Raw genomic sequence first — 16,044 nt, 5'->3', positions numbered from 1 at the left:
TTTAGGAAGATATAAATGCGCAAAGCTAGTGTTTTCAAACTGCTTTTTCTTTTCTTGGCTTTATTGTATGTTCTGTTTGGTTTGCTTTCTAGTTCATCTTTATTAACAACTGAATACACTTAAAATACTTCCTTTGTTCTTTATTCTTCTTATTTCTCATTGCTTTGGACTAGAATAACAGCCTGAATGCTTCTCCCAGGGCGTGGTCCAAACGATTTTGTTTGAGGGGAAGAGTAGGTATTCTTCTTCATGCCTTTGCTTTCTTGTAAAGTAGCAGGATTGCTAAGACTGTCAGACAGTAGCCTGTCAAAAATGAAACAATCACTAAATTTTATGTTTCTTGTCAGACTTGGTCTCATGTTTTCTTTTTTTGGCAATAGCATATTTGGGAATAAAAAATAACTTTATGTGGTATTGTTGATAGGTGAAATCAGTTTCTCAAGTGAGATTTTGAGGCCAAGGGTATTAAAAAAGTTTTTTAAAAATCATTTTCAACTAAAGACTAATGCTAGATTTGTTTAGTTGTTACTCAACAGCATCACTATTTTATTTATATTTTGTTTAGAAACAAAATATGTCAGTTTGGTTGGTATGCCCTGAAAATCCTTTGATAAGCTTTTATCAAAGACAGCTGTGCTCTATCTACATCATGAATTGTTCCTTGAAAACCCTCAGGGCCACCCACTACCTCAGGCACAGCTTACGTACTCAGTCAGACCTCAGATCATTTTCGACATACTTGTCCTACCGATCAGATGTGGGAGGGGCTCAATAAAAGAGTTGGCTTTCGAATGTGGGGCCTAAACTTGTCATTTGGGGGCACTTTGGTTATCACAAGATTATTGTGAGGGGGTCATGTGTATGCAAGCTATGAGTTTTATTGTCTCTATTGTATTGTCACTAGCCCTGATAATAATACAGTAATATACCAGTTACTTTTCTTCTGATATGTGATTTAGTCCTGTATAAACACTGATACTTAGAGGGAACATGAAAAGTGAAAATTCTTGAAGTTTTATTATAGAATAACTAGCACATCTGTGGTGCTTAATCCTCTCTGTACTTTAGAAGCAGACCAAATTTTGATTCCTGTTTTTTAAAAATCACATATGATTCAGCATTTTAAAAGTACACTTTCTTGCTCTGTTTAAACCATCTTAGTTCTCTTTAATATTTAGATTTCGAGATGATGATAAATCAGTCCAACTGTAGAAATTAGCACAGAATTAAGTATGAGGTATGTAAGTGGATATAGGGAAGAAAATTATGACATTAAGAAAAAATCCTAGTGCATGGGAATGTACTTCTGGTCAGTAAAAATACATTGTGCCACGCTTTGACTAAAAACAAAGAATAGATTAGTTGAATAATAAAGCTACAGCTGCTAAATATTCTACTGAAATTCAAGTTATTTTGGACAAAGTTTTGTCTACCTGGCAGTCATCCTGTCATACTCAAAAGCATGCAGATTCCTAGGTTTCCCACCTTCCCTCCCAGACATACTTAAATCAGTCCTAGTGGGGTGGAGGGGCTTGGGAATCTGTATTCTTAAACACCTCTCCTGGTGATTCTGAAGACTGGCCAGGTTTGAGAACCCCAGAACCAGGCTTTATTGGTAAATTCTGAAGATGTTTGGGTGGGGCTGCAAAAGTGGGGGAGGCGCAGCTTGGCCTGTGATTCTTCTTATCTCTTGTAAAGATGTCATAGAGTGTGAGCATTCTGGTAACAGTTGTGTGAAAAAAAGGATCCTGTCTTTACTGTGGTTACACAAAGAAAACAGAGTAAGACTTCCAAGAGAAATAATCCTCTTTGAGGATATGGGGACCAAGTGTTTTTCTATTATTGTTATTTATATACTCCAAGTGAGGATTTATAAAAATGAGGATTTAGGTCTCATGGAGAGCCCTGTGATTTAAACTGTTCCAACTAAACAGTTTAATAAATTCTAAAGGTAGCCTTTGACCTCTCACCTGAGTAGAATGTAACTAGTTTCAGAGCTTACCCATAAGATCTGAGGAGCATTTTGTGATGAATGAGCTCATGGCTGAGATCTGTGGGTGGTGATTTTTAGTTCTGTTTCTGCCACCTACTGGTTGTGTGACACTCGCCATGTTCCTTTATCTGTTCACGTGTTTTCATATATGTAAAATGTAGGTTTTAGATTAGGGGATTTACGGTCCTTCCAGCTTTCTATGGTTTTAGGTTTGGATAAAATATGTAGTCGTGGTGCTTACCCATAGCAAATCCAACTCCTAGAGGAGTAACAGTGAACTTGCCACTGAACCCCTCATTAAAAATATTTTATTATGATTTTTTTGAGCTTCAGTGGAGCAAGATCCCCAACCACTGGAAGGATCTCACCTTGATAGTAACTTTGCCAGCCTTCCCTTAAAGAGTATCAGTCTGCAGTGTGCATTGCTTTCTAGAGAGAAAAAAGAATGCTGCTTTATTGTATATGAGAAATTAGCATCAGTCCTCCTAATATTTGATGATAATGATCTTGGAGATATTGGCCACAGACATTTGATGAATTTAATCAAAGAAAAGTTAGAGTATGTAATTAGACCTTTGGTGTTTTAGAGATTTTATAATCCACTTTGCTCCTGTAAATCCTTCTCCCTTTCCCTCCCCCAGAGAACATCTTTTCTAGTGCAGAAATTGACCAGCTTTCCTTTTCTGTTTCAGGATGCAATTCGAAGTCACGGTGAATCAGGTACTTGTCTAAGTCATTTAGCAAATAGTCATGGACTTTTTCTCTTTATGCTGTGCACCTTCTGTTGGCTTACCCATGTGTGAATTCTGTTTGTCTTGTCTATTCAGCCTCACCTTCAGCCTTGTCCAGCAGTCCCAACAATCTGAGCCCAACAGGCTGGTCACAGCCCAAAACCCCTGTGCCGGCACAGAGAGAGCGGGCACCGGGATCCAGCACCCAGGAGAAAAACAAAATTGTGAGTATGGTTAACAGTACCTCTTGCATGTTAGGGTTCAATAAGAAAAGCTTAGTCAGAAATGAGAATGCCTTTAATTTTAGGGTTGGGGGGCTCTAATTAAATGAATACATTATAAATATCAATGCCATTTTTGGCATGCTTACATTGGAAAACTTGCTGGTTTGTTGCAAGGCAGGGCACAACTAAAACGGTATTTTCTCAAAAGACAAAAACTGGAATTATAGTTAATATGTCTATCTTTAAAAGATATGGGAATGGATGGAGTTGGGTTGATCTTTTCTTTGACACCCTCGTTAAACAGACTTTTAACAGTCCATGGAGTATAACAGTGATCTCTGCTTGTTTTAGAGGCCTCGTGGACAGAGAGATTCAAGCTATTACTGGGAAATAGAAGCCAGTGAAGTGATGCTCTCCACTCGGATTGGGTCAGGCTCCTTTGGGACTGTTTATAAGGGCAAGTGGCATGGTAAGTCTGGGGCCCTTCCTTTACTACCAGGGTGAAGTCATGTTTCAGTCCAGAGAGGGCCAGGCAGGCTCACAGCAGCACTCTCCAAGGGTACTTGATTGCATCTGAAGATTGAACTTAATGGTATCTCAGTGACGTTTCATACTGTTCTGAGACTCAACAATGCTATAATTGGTATGAAAACGTTTTCAGGATAATGAGAAATTGGTGAAAAAGAGTTGAGCACCATAGTGAAATGTCACAGTCTCTTATAAACTGATTAAATACAGTGTGCGCCTGGGAGGAACATGCTTTGAAGCTCCTTAAATGTGTTTAAGAGTCTGTTGCTATTAGGAGGGGCATGGATTCTGGAAACTTAAAACTGGAAAGGACCTTAGAGATTTTACATGCCAGAAAACCAAGGTCCCCAAGAGGGGGAACTCACATACCCATGGTCAAACAGTTGTGCACAGGAAAGCCAGGAGCCTCCTAAAACCGATTTCCTTTGCTCTGCCCTGGGATTGGTTGTGGGAATCTCTATCAAACAGGAATGCACAGACTTAATTCTTGAATCTGTGGGGACTTGACATTCTTATTTTAATGGAAACACTTTGTCACTTGGAAGAAACTTTCTATTTTAAGGTCTGTAGCCAAAGCTTCTGTATTTTGTCAACATACTTAACATTTCTGTCAGGTTTTTAATGCCTCTGGCTTTAGGATGTCAGCCAGAAACTGTGTTCTGGAAAATGCTACATGTTCCCCAAAAGACATCTCTTCTAAATTCAGATTTTAATAAAGCAAACAACAACAACAAAACCCCACACAAAACCTAGGGTGCCTAGATGCCTGTGTTTCTACTTTGGATGCCACTGTATTCATCTTTATACATAAATGGACAAAGTTATGAGCATAAAATACATTAGAGCATTAAAATTCAAGTTGTTAAAAACTGAGAAACACTGTGGATTTTCCACTTATAACTAATCATCTGACAAATTTCTCGTTCTTTGCAGGAACTGGCAAAGGACTGAACGTTTGTAGATACATGTAGGGTGATTCCTTTTCTTTCAAAAATTGCGTCTAATATACTACTGGCCTGCCTCCTGGGTCACTGAGAAATTATGCTGTTGCAGAATATTTTCTACATAGATGTCATAAATGTCTTGGTGATCCCTTAGAAAAGAAAAACACAATTTTTTGAGATTGAGTGCTTGTATCTGAGACAAGAAGGCTGTAAGTAATTGCAGGAAGTGGAGCAGAAAACACTGCTTTTAATGCTTCCATTAGGAGTATTTTATCATTTTTATCCGTTTTTAAGCCTCAGCTAAAAGCCAATACATGCAGTTTAAGTTGCGCCCAAATTTAAGCTTCCTCTGATTGAGCACTTTTATTTGGGGGTTCGTAGTTTTTCAGAGCATTAGATTTGCACAGTACTGCCTTGAGCTTCCGTTTTGTCTCAATCTCGAACTTTTAAACGATGGTAAGGAGATGTATCTGCTATAGTGTTCCTTCCATAAAGACAACTGGCAGGATGTAGCTAACATCTAATGCTTTAGGATTCTACTTTTTCTAATTTAAGAGTGTCAAAAGTCAGAGGAGCGAGGAGCAGTGGACTTTTAGCCCCTCAGAAAGCAAGCCGTGGTCTGTGAATGAAGAGGAAAATGAGAGGGTCAAGGAAAGCGTAATTTCTAGATTGAGTATTTTGTGCTATATTTGCTTCCTTTTTTTTCCCCCGTTGCTTTTCTGATTCCTATATATAATAGAACGTTTTATTCAATTTATTAAAAATTACAGCTGTTTTGGTGTCCCCCCCCCCCCCCGATTCTGCCCGTCGGCTGTGAACAGAAAAGGTCTTAAAGCAGCCAAAGTGGAGGCCTCAGATCCGTGAACTAATCAGCGCACTTACCTTATGTACGGAAGAGACCCTTTTGGGCCCAAGTGCAGAGTGTCCTTTGGGGCATGAATTTGGGGTCTGATTTGGCAGCCTCTGCTAATTACAAACAACACATTAAAAGAGATGAATATAGCAGTTGAAGCTGTCAGACTGTTAGCAGCGAGGTCACTTACAGCATGAGAAGAAGGCAGCAACCCCCTCAAGAGCAGATCCCCAAACCTGGGAACACTCTTGGGCCACAGTGTGAAGTCAGCAGCCTGGTATAACCATCTATGGGGATCCCCAGCCCAGCCTAAGGCTGAGGTTTGTCATTTTGACTGAGTCAATAAGTAGTGGAGGAATGGTGTTCATTCTATTTCCGTTCTAGAAAGCAGGGGTGTGTATAATAAGTTTTAGACAATCTCAGATGATTAAAGCAGGGAAATTAATTGGTGTTTAAAAAGGTAAAAACAGGGCTTCCCTGGGGGGCAGTGGTTGAGAGTCCGCCTGCTGATGCAGGGGACGCAGGTTCGTGCCCTGGTCCGGGAAGATCCCACATGCCGCGGAGTGGCTGGCCCGTGAGCCATGGCCACTGAGCCTGCGCATCCTGAGCCTGTGCTCCGCAACGGGAGAGGCCACAACAGTGAGAGGCCCGCGTACCGCAAAAAAAAAAAAAAAGGGTAAAAACATTTGAAATTCACCAGTGATAATAGCTCTTCCTTCCTCAATGGTAGATGAATAATATTAATATCTTATTAAAAACATGATACCCAATAGCCATGTATCTTAACTTGTTTGTACTACATTTGCCTCTGACTTTACTATGAAGGGAAAGTAAGAAGTTCTGGTTTGACAAATAATGAGTACTTCCTGTAGTTATTAAGCAGTGTTGCTGAATGCCTATTGCACGGAATGCTGGAGAGGTGGACTTAGTCATGATGTGCTTGGTGCCGAGGACTGCTGAGCAACTAAGTCCCCGGTATTCCCTGCTAGAGGCTGTGGCCACTTCCAACTCCAGAGCTTCAAACAGACAGCTTTTCAATTCATAACTTGCCTTGCTGACAGTTGCATCTTAGAATTCACTCATTTCTTCAGCCAGTGTTTCCTGAGCATTCTTCTAATACCGAGCATTTTTCTAGGGGCTAGGAATGAAGCCCTGAGCAAAACAGATAAAAATTCTTTCTCTTACGGAGTTGATATTCTGGTGGGCATAATAACCAAGAAAAGCAAAGGAGATAGTGTGTCCTAAGTGCTAAGGAGAAAAATGGAGGAAAGCAGGTATAGAGTGGCAGGCCTGGTTCATAGTTTTTAGTAGATTGGTTAGGGAGGAGTCTGCTGAGGAAGTGGCATTTGGGAAGCAGCAACAGCAGATGCAAAATGGGCCACTCACCTGGCCTGTCCGAGGAACTCAAGGAGGTCTGAATGGCTTTAGTAGAATGAGAGAGGGAGAGGCTAATAGCAGTGAGGTCTGGGGTGTGGGTTATAAGGTACCGTAAAGACTTTGGATAACATTTGGGTGAAATGGGGGTCTCAGATTGTGCAAGACCTTTAGGAGGTTTGCCCAGCCTTGTCCTGAAAACCAGAGTGATAAGGGAGCTCATGAGTTACCTGAAAAGTCATTCTAGCTCTGGGCATTTCCTACCAGTAGAAAACCATTTTGTATAGGAGTTGAAATTGGTTTTCCTATGGTGTTTGCCCATTGTTCCTACCAGACTGAATCGCTGGTATGGCAGTCCTTGGAGGGTACACATACAAATGAGGCTGTGCTGTAACACAGAGTATGGTCTCTGGGTTTGAGTAAGAAAGTGCACATAATCTGCTGCCATAACTGTTAACCGTGAGCTGCCTGGCCTCTGGATCCCTATGGTGCCATGGGCTCTGTTTTTAGTTTGACCCTGTTCAGTCTTCCCATCAGTGACTTGCATGACTCAGGTATTGTGGATGACTTACACAGCGGTGTCATGCAGATTTGGATAATAGAATTTGGATTTAGAAAAATGGGAGGATTTGAAGTGTCTATGATGATAGAACAAAGAAAGGATGAACTTTTAACAGGAATAAGTCTTGTTCACGAGTCCAGAAAGTAGAGGCTAGAGGTGGAGGATGTTCAGCTGACAGCAGGTCAGAGCGAGTCACTGTGAACAGGCTTTGGCTGCTGATGGATCATCTGAGGTCTGAGGTTGCATTACTGATCAGGTCCAAAATGGGTGACGCTGAGGGTGAGTTCAGCGATGACTGGAGCGTGCCCAGAGAAAAGCTGTGAGAAAGGGAAGGGCTTGCAAAACTAGGCTCATGAACTAGGAAGCAACCCCTTCTGAGGGACCATCCAGCATCTCCCCAAGTCTTTCTTCTGCATCCCTATCTCCAGCCTGTCCCTTTAAACCCCCATCTATTGCCTGGCCATCTCCTGGCCCTTCCTCTCAGTTGACTGCCACATTGAGTCAGTTCACCTTCACAGGGTTTCTTGCCTCCATCTCCTCCTTTTTATCCCTGCTGTCACCAATGTGCCTGCATTGCACCTGCGTTCTTGTAGCAGACTCCTCCTCCCTGGCCTCCCTCCTGTCCTACAGGTGTCAAATCACATGCTATGTTAGAGTTTCCCAAACACAACTTGGCGTTTGTCTCATCCCCCTTACCTCACCTTTGTTCCTGGTGTACCAAGTCTAGAACAGCCCCTTCCTTTGGCTTATATCGCACTTCCTTCAGAAAACTTTTCTATATTCTCTCTGCCAAGGTATTTACTCCCCTCCTCTGTCATCCCCCGACCCCAATCCTGTCTTGGCTCAGACTGCTCCAGAATGGCCAATTATGCAAAAGACTCCTGTCCCTCTACTCAGTCATAAGGAACTTGAGGTTGGGGCTGCATAGTTTACCAGCTGCATCTTCCTAGTTATAAGGTAGCTCTGAATATAGCATATGCAGCTCTGCCATCCAAAGTCAGCAGCACCTTCCAGGCAGCCCTGGGCCCTCAGTAAGTTCATGTGCCAGTGAACTGGATAAGAACCAATTTGGAAGCTGCTGCTAAGTGGGGATTTTAGCTTTAGATGATACAAACAGAGATCACAGGGCAACAGTTAGGGACCTATCATAAGAACCATCTCTGTACCATTTGGTGCTCCCCAAAAGTGGAATGAGTGCTCCAGCAGGCTGCAGGGGGGTGCTGCCAAGGGCACATGCTCAGTTGTGGAGGAACTAAGTCACCTCCAAGTGCCACTGAACTTAACTCCTACTTTGTTTGATCATTGTATTTAGTAAAGTTATTTGTCATGAAAAGCTGAGGTCCTAATGGGGCTTCAGGTAATTTACTATCTTTACAACTATTGTAAGTATGACATAACACTTCTGAAAGTGGCTTCTAAATCGGTAGCACCTGTAAAGTAGCATTGATCCCTGGATGTTTCTGAAGTTATATGAAGAGGCTGGTTTTTACTCACAGTGATTGACAGTCAGTAGTCAGTATTTTAGTTAGAAGTACAGCTATTGGAGTCAGACTAGGGTTCTGATCCTGGCTCCAGCACTTTCTTTTGGCTGTATGACTTTGGCCAAGTAACTAAACTTCAGTTTGTTGCTTGTAAGATGAGGACGACAGTATTAACCTCATAGAGCAGCTACGAGGATTAAAGGAGGTAATACCTGTGAGAGCAGACAGTGCCAGGGTATAGTAAGCAATCAGTATTAATCATTAGGATTACTTTCTAACGGCACTGAAGGCCGAGACGCTTAATTTCAATATATGTCTTTGAATTTGTACAAGGGAGCTTCTCAGGTCTCATTGAAATGTGGCTGCTGAGTTTAGCATCAACTGCTTACTAACTGGCCTGCGTCCGGGCCCCAGCCTCCTGGCCCCGAAGACTCAGTATTTGCTGGGCCATTCATATCCATCTGCTGATGTCATCTTCACAGGCCCAGGTTGTGACCTGTCACACATGACCTTAGCGCTGGGGATGCCAGGCTTGACAGGAACAGTTTAAACCAAGCTGGTTCAAGGCCTGTGGGGCGGTATTTTAAGGATAGTAGTATAATCTAATTTTTTAAGCTACTTGATAATACAGAAATTTGCATAGTATTTGTTCCATCTGTGTAGGTATATGATTTTTGAATAAGTGATTAATTATATCTTCTTCAGATCTAGTGTACATGAAAAATAACAAAGTAAGATCATTCAACTGCACTGACTATAAACTAATTTGCAGGAGATGTTGCAGTAAAGATTCTAAAGGTTGTTGACCCCACACCAGAGCAGTTCCAGGCCTTCAGGAATGAAGTGGCTGTCCTTCGGTGAGTAGAAAGCTGGCCTGTCCCTTGGTGTGGCAGGGGCGGGGCGTGGATGCTGGTACAAGCACCGCAGAGGAAGTAGGCTGCATGGCATCATGACCTGTCTCTGAGGGCTGATGGCTGGGACTGGTGGTGAGTGTTCACTATGGAGTCCTGTGGTTGAAACAACTCCCTCATGAGTGAAAAGGAACGGAAGGTTTCTTCCAGCTTATGCGCTTGTTAAGCCTTTAGAAGAGCCCCCTTTGATGAGCATACCCCCTTCCACTGCCTCAGGTCTCTGGGCTCACTACGCTGATAGAACAGCCCAGGTTCTCTCTCTGGATTTTGTTTTGACGTAGGGAGAGGTGGGTTCTATTTTCACATTTATTTACAAGAACTCTTTATAGCTAAGTTGCCTTAATTTGGACTTCAAAACCATCAGTTTTGAAGTCTTTGAGTCACTGTTTACACTTGTAGGAATAAACTGAATAATTATGGATTCCATAGATGCGGGGTCCTTGTGACCCCTGTGGGGAGATTGGTGAATATATGTTGATGAAAGAGAACGTCCTCTGTATGATCAAGGCCAGCACTGAGGGCAGTGACGGCAGCCCCTCTATCAGCTCACAACACCAGCTGGTTCATCAGCAGTCGGCTGTGTTTGCTTTGCCAGCCCCTGGACTGTAAGCATGGGTGGTGTCAGGAACATGCAGGGTCTGGTCGGAGACAGTGGGAAAGCAGACTAGATCTCCCTGTTCTGCAGCAGCGGAAGGTTCAGAGCCTTTTTTCTCTCCTCCCCTCCCCTCTCCAGCAAAACTCGGCACGTGAACATCCTGCTCTTCATGGGGTACATGACGAAGGACAACCTGGCAATTGTGACCCAGTGGTGCGAGGGCAGCAGCCTCTATAAACACCTGCACGTCCAGGAGACCAAGTTCCAGATGTTCCAGTTGATTGACATTGCCCGGCAGACGGCTCAGGGAATGGAGTGAGTGAATGGCCTGATGCGTAGAAAATCTGGGGTCCAAGGATCAACTTGTCCCTAAATCAGAACCAAGATTAGGAAAAGCCAAGCCCGTTAAGTGACTTCTGTGATATTTTTGCACAGCTGGAAATGAACCTGTGTGGTGGGCCAAAGGAACAAGAAATTCAGGTTTATTGCCCAAGCTGAGGCTACCCCCTTAGGGCTCAGATTCAGGTTCCAGCAACCGCCCTTAAAATTCAGCCAGACAGGGGCTTCCCTGGTGACGCAGTGGTTGAGAGTCCGTCTGCCGATGCAGGGGACACGGGTTCATGCCCCGGTCCGGGAAGATTCCACATGCCGTGGAGCGGCTGGGCACGTGAGCCATGGCCACTGAGCCTGCGCGTCCGGAGCCTGTGCTCCACAGCGGGAGAGGCCACAACAGTGAGAGGCTCGCGTACCGCAAAAAAAAAAAAAAAAAAAAAAATTCAGCCAAACACTCAACACAGTGCGGGTTGCCACCTTCTGGTGGGCATCGTGTCTGAGGTGTAGCCCATCAAGTGTGCTTATTCCACGTAAAGGTTTGATCAGGTGTCACGTTCTGTGTAATTTTTCCTTTTGGAGAATGCTTAAATTAAGGTGATCCATAGCACCTCCATTAAATACTATTGTTTTGGGTCTTTGTGCTTTGACACATTTCTCTGTGAAAGGGGTGTGCGTGTGCGTTTCATTCTTGGCTAAGCCAGGGCAGTGCTTCTCAAACTTTTCCTTGGAAGTACCCCTAATGTGGAGCAGGGGGAACTCCTCATACCCCCCGACGACTAGGAACTTAACTAAAGCTGTGCTTGCAAGTGGTTTATAAAATCTCATGTTGTATTTTTAAAATTCATATGGAATTTGCATTGTGTACATTTCCAGAAATGACTAGTCAGTTATTTTTTAGAGATGAAATTCACTTTTAAAATTCACCCCTTTAAAGTGTACAATTCAGTTTTTTTAGTATATTCACGGAGGTGTAAACCATCACCACTAATTTTAGAAGATTTTCAAGATACTAGATGAAGTCTTTTGTGTCTGGCTTCTTTCACTTGGCGTGTTTTTGAGAGATTCATCCATGTTGTAGTGTGTATCAGTATTCCATTCCTTTCTATGGCTGAAGAATATCCCATTGTATACAGCGTTTTATTTGTTCATCAGTTGATGGATATTTGGGTTGTTGGAATTACTTTTTGAATAAAACTGATGCTGAAAGAAGACCTTCCCTGTTTGTGCTGTGGCCTCACTTTCAGGTGTAAGTCCTGACGTGGACCAGGCTGAACCAGTGCAGGGCCAATCCCCGAAAGTGACTTCTCAACTAGGAGTCAGGCCTTCAAGTGGTTTACTTCTTAGATGTAATTTGAAGCTGCTTTCTACCAATATCTCTCAAACTGGTTTTAATAGACTTATTTTCCCTTCACAGCTACTTGCATGCAAAGAACATCATCCACAGAGACATGAAATCCAACAGTATCCTTTGGTGGTAGTTTCATCTGACTGCTCAGTTCTAAATTTAGGACACTTTTAAAGTTTACCTCAGCAAAAGTGACTCTGGAAAGAGTTCCATGAAAGTTGAGATACCCGTTTGGGTTATGCTTGAAACAGGCCAATTTTTAAATGCTCTTTATTACTAAATTTAACTTGGGAGAATGGGCCTTTCTTTTGTCTTTTATGCTTACTTCTAGTTTGTGGACTGTATATCTGGTCAGGCAGTAGCTGCAAGCCAAAAGTTGCAAGATTTTAAAAATTACTACTTAAAATTGTTTCTTGAATGCACAGAAATGGTTTCCTTAGAGATTACTGTTGGAATCAACCCTTTCCAAAGACTTAATGTGCTTTTACAGAAGGGGAATGAATAAAGGTGTTTTTCTTGCTGTAGGGTGTGAAATGTAACCATTTTACATCTGCCTCCCTCCACCAGCCTTTCTCTTTGAAGGGAGTATGGCATTACAGCTACACTTTGCTTCTTGGCCAGTGAGAGGCACAGCAGTTGTGTTGGGTCGCATGATGGGATGTGGCCTATTTTGGGCATGGGTCTGAGACATAGGATACCTTTTAGTGGTGGGTTTTTGGGGACCAACATATTATACCATGAAGGCAGACACCACCGATTTTAAGGAGGTATGAACTACTGGGCATCAGCAGATCCCACAAGTCGGCCTTAAACTGCCTGGCTTCTTTACTCAGAACTGAGGTGTTTGGTTTTGATTTCGAAGTCACCAAGTGGTACCTATCCTGTGAGAAATGCCTTCAGGCAGACAGCATTCAGGACTCAGGGTGTTTCCGTTAGCCATTGGAGGGCAGGATGCAGGCGAATGGATGTAAGCAGTCAGCAGGCCACGCTCAGAGTCTTGGGGCGTAAAGGCACCTACGTTATGTGGCAATGTCACAAGGCCAGAGACCCGGCTCCTAGGTGTGTAAATGGAGGCAGCAGCAGCAGTGGGGGGCAAACTGGCTTGTTGTGGCTGGAGCCAGAGAATCTGGTGCCCGGAGCACCTCCTGGAAGGAGCCGCGTTCTAAAGCACTAGCAAATCCAGTGCAGAGAAGGCTGGGGCAGATGGGAGGCCGAGATGGTGCTAGTTAAGAACTTGGGGAAGTTTTTCAAAAGTAACTTGACCATTCTTTTAAAACCACAGTCCTTAACAGGCATTGAGATATATTTCTCCATGAAGGCCTGACGGTCAAAATTGGAGACTTTGGTTTGGCAACAGTGAAGTCGCGCTGGAGTGGTTCTCAGCAGGTTGAACAACCCACCGGCTCCATCTTGTGGATGGTGAGGCGGCTGGGCTCCCTCTAGCAGGGTGCAGGGCCAGGAGGGGTGATGTGATGGGAGGTCTGTATGCAGGCTTCAGGCATTTCTCTACATTTCCTGACCACCTCCGTGACACCTGTAGTGTTGGCAGCCCCTGGGCAAATTTGGGTTTCCTGGAGGAAGCTGGCGACGACGAAGTGCTGAAGCACAGCTCGGGGGGAGTTAGGTGATGGGGAGTGCTGGAATCTCAGAGACAGGATTCCTGAGCTCCTTTGAGCCTGAGAGTGGGAGCCCTTTGGGAAAGAGCTACAGCAGGGCTGAGGCGGGGACTTTCATACCCAGCCCAAGGGACAGCCTGGCTCCTGCATGTCTGTGGGGCGCAGATGGTGACAAATGCACTTTGTCCCCGTAGGCCCCAGAGGTGATTCGAATGCAGGACAATAACCCGTTCAGCTTCCAGTCCGACGTCTACTCTTACGGCATCGTGCTGTACGAGCTTATGACGGGGGAGCTGCCCTACTCCCACATCAGCAACCGCGATCAGGTGCGTCACTGGTGCTGAACAACCCGCTTGCCGTGGAAGCCCCCGGGCTCTGCCCATCTGAGCAACACAGGGTGGAAGGTGCTGCTTTCACTGTTGTTCATCCACCTGTTCCCTCAACTGCTTTCTCTCCCTTAGATCATCTTCATGGTAGGCCGAGGGTACGCCTCCCCAGACCTTAGTAAGCTGTACAAGAACTGCCCCAAAGCAATGAAGAGGCTGGTAGCCGACTGTGTGAAGAAAGTTAAGGAAGAGAGGCCTCTTTTTCCCCAGGTAAGACTTGGCTCAAGGTGCTAGAACTGATTAAAGCAGGAGTTCTTAGTGATACAAACAAGGAGAGAAGTTTCTTGCTGTTTGTTCTATAGGGAGGGACTTGTGTTCTCCACAAGATGATGCAGGTGGGGGTGGGGAGAACGGCCTGTGTCTTTGGCCCAGATTGAAAGCTGCTGCTGCAGAATGCCCTGTCCCCTGCCATGAGAGCATTTTATGGCCTTGTTTCAGATCCTGTCTTCCATTGAGCTGCTCCAACACTTTCTACCGAAAATCAACCGGAGCGCTTCTGAGCCATCCCTGCACCGGGCGGCCCATACCGAGGACATCAATGCCTGCACGCTGACCACATCCCCTAGATTGCCTGTCTTCTAGTTGACCCTGCACCTGCACTCAGGCCACCAGGTGGGAAGGGAAGTCAGCAGGCATCACCTTTTTGCGGGGACAGAGCTCGTCTTCAGAGAAGCTGCTGCTAAGGACCTTCTAGACCACTCACAGGGCCTTAACTTCACGTTGCCTTTTCTATCCCTCTGGCCCTGGGAGGAGGAAGCCATTTGCAGTGTTGGTTTGTCCTGTTCCCCCACAACCCCTGTGCTCATGAGCCGAGCCTCCTTCAGATGCACCGGTGGCTGCTGATGGCAGTACATGATCTGGGGCCCCAGCTGTTAGAGTATTTTTAGGGCAAGAAAAAGCACTCAAGAGGGGAAATGCAGGTAGCAGGCAAACCAGCCGTGATGTGGGGACATGTGGATTTTGGAAATCAGCTCCTGTGAGGAACGCTTATCACAGGACTTCTCTTCAGAGATACGTGGTGTGGCACCAAACAGGTAGTTTTGCACATAATGCACCAAACAGCCCAGGACTGTCGAGACCGTGGCAGCCTGGAGGAGCCTGCTTTGGTACTATGGACTTGACTTTGGGGACACTGCCTTTTCTTGAAGGTCTCTAGTGCTTTGGGATGGTTTTCCAGAAGAGGTGCTTGGCCTGCCCCTCCCAGTCTCCGCCCTCTCAGGGAGCAGTCTTCCATTGTGCTGAATTTGTCTTCCAGGAGCTGCCCCTATGGGGCGGGGGCGGGCCCCCCCACCCCTGCCCCGCCAGCCTTGTCCCTACATCACATCGTATACAAGGAAGCCAGGAACACAGGTTTTCTTGGGTTTAATTTTGTTTTTATTGCGCCTGACAAAATACAGTTATTCAATTTGTTATTTTAATAAAATAAATTAAATGTAGGTTTAATGGCTGTTTCCTCCTTTTAAAGTAATCCTGAGCTCACAGCTTGAACTCCATTTTGTTCATGCCTTTGGGAGCAGAACTCAAGAAACAGGAAATGGGCCCAGAGCCTCTGCTGGGAATTGAATTCAGCCTTTGTCACCCTTCACTTAAGAACTCCAAACTCAGGTAAAGAGGAGACTTTCTTCTTTAAAGTAAAGTAATGCATTTTATAAAACATTTGGTGTCTACAGCTGTCTATAAAAATAGATAATTTAGGCTTGGATTGCGTTCTGATTCACAAGGTTATGCTCCTTCAATTAAAATCACTACTGATTAAAATCACTACTGATGACAGAAGACTTGTACTCTCTTCAGGACCACCGCTAGATAAGAACCAGAAACTGTTCTTGGGTGCTGTTTTTATGAAATTTAAAATCAAAGCCAGGTTTTACAGATAAGAACATACATGAACCCTCAGGGCACAAGCCAGCAGGTGAGAGTTTCCCTGGAGGCATGTGTGCAAGATTACTCCGATTGTGACCCTACCCTACCACAGACCGGAAAAGAGGGGCCATATCTCTGCTTCCTGCTACTTCAAGAGCCCCCCCACCCCACCCCCAGGTAAGAAGGTTTATACCTGTCTGCTGAACGTCCTGCAACAAGACTTCTCCCCTGATTTGGGACACTGCAGAGCCCTAAGTCAAGTTTGTGCTAAGGTGTGCAGCGCTCACTTGGTTTTTGAAAAGCAA

General features: G+C 44.5%; 1 protein-coding gene across 4 annotated transcripts in view; it reads left to right on the top strand.

Moving 5' to 3' along the window:
* Window positions 1–15,931, top strand: part of RAF1 (Raf-1 proto-oncogene, serine/threonine kinase) — a 30,908-nt gene extending 14,977 nt beyond the window's left edge. For 2 of the 4 annotated variants that reach the window (XM_082663020.1, XM_082663022.1), the window contains 11 exons: window positions 174–233; window positions 2,686–2,713; window positions 2,821–2,948; window positions 3,300–3,417; window positions 9,463–9,547; window positions 10,335–10,511; window positions 11,944–11,990; window positions 13,175–13,293; window positions 13,685–13,816; window positions 13,952–14,086; window positions 14,315–15,931. In XM_082663020.1, coding sequence (XP_082519146.1) covers window positions 174–233; window positions 2,686–2,713; window positions 2,821–2,948; window positions 3,300–3,417; window positions 9,463–9,547; window positions 10,335–10,511; window positions 11,944–11,990; window positions 13,175–13,293; window positions 13,685–13,816; window positions 13,952–14,086; window positions 14,315–14,458 — 1,173 coding nt within the window. In that variant the 3' untranslated portion in view covers window positions 14,459–15,931. The remainder of the gene's footprint in view (window positions 1–173; window positions 234–2,685; window positions 2,714–2,820; window positions 2,949–3,299; window positions 3,418–9,462; window positions 9,548–10,334; window positions 10,512–11,943; window positions 11,991–13,174; window positions 13,294–13,684; window positions 13,817–13,951; window positions 14,087–14,314) is intronic. The other 2 variants (XM_082663021.1, XM_082663023.1) reach the window with 1 other exon arrangement.
* Window positions 15,932–16,044: the final 113 nt, after the last annotated feature.

Source organism: Grampus griseus, assembly GCF_964374135.1.
Source record: "Grampus griseus genome assembly, chromosome: 10".
In the NCBI taxonomy this organism is placed as follows: Eukaryota; Metazoa; Chordata; class Mammalia; order Artiodactyla; family Delphinidae; genus Grampus; species Grampus griseus.
This window is presented reverse-complemented; position numbering and strand designations above follow the sequence as displayed.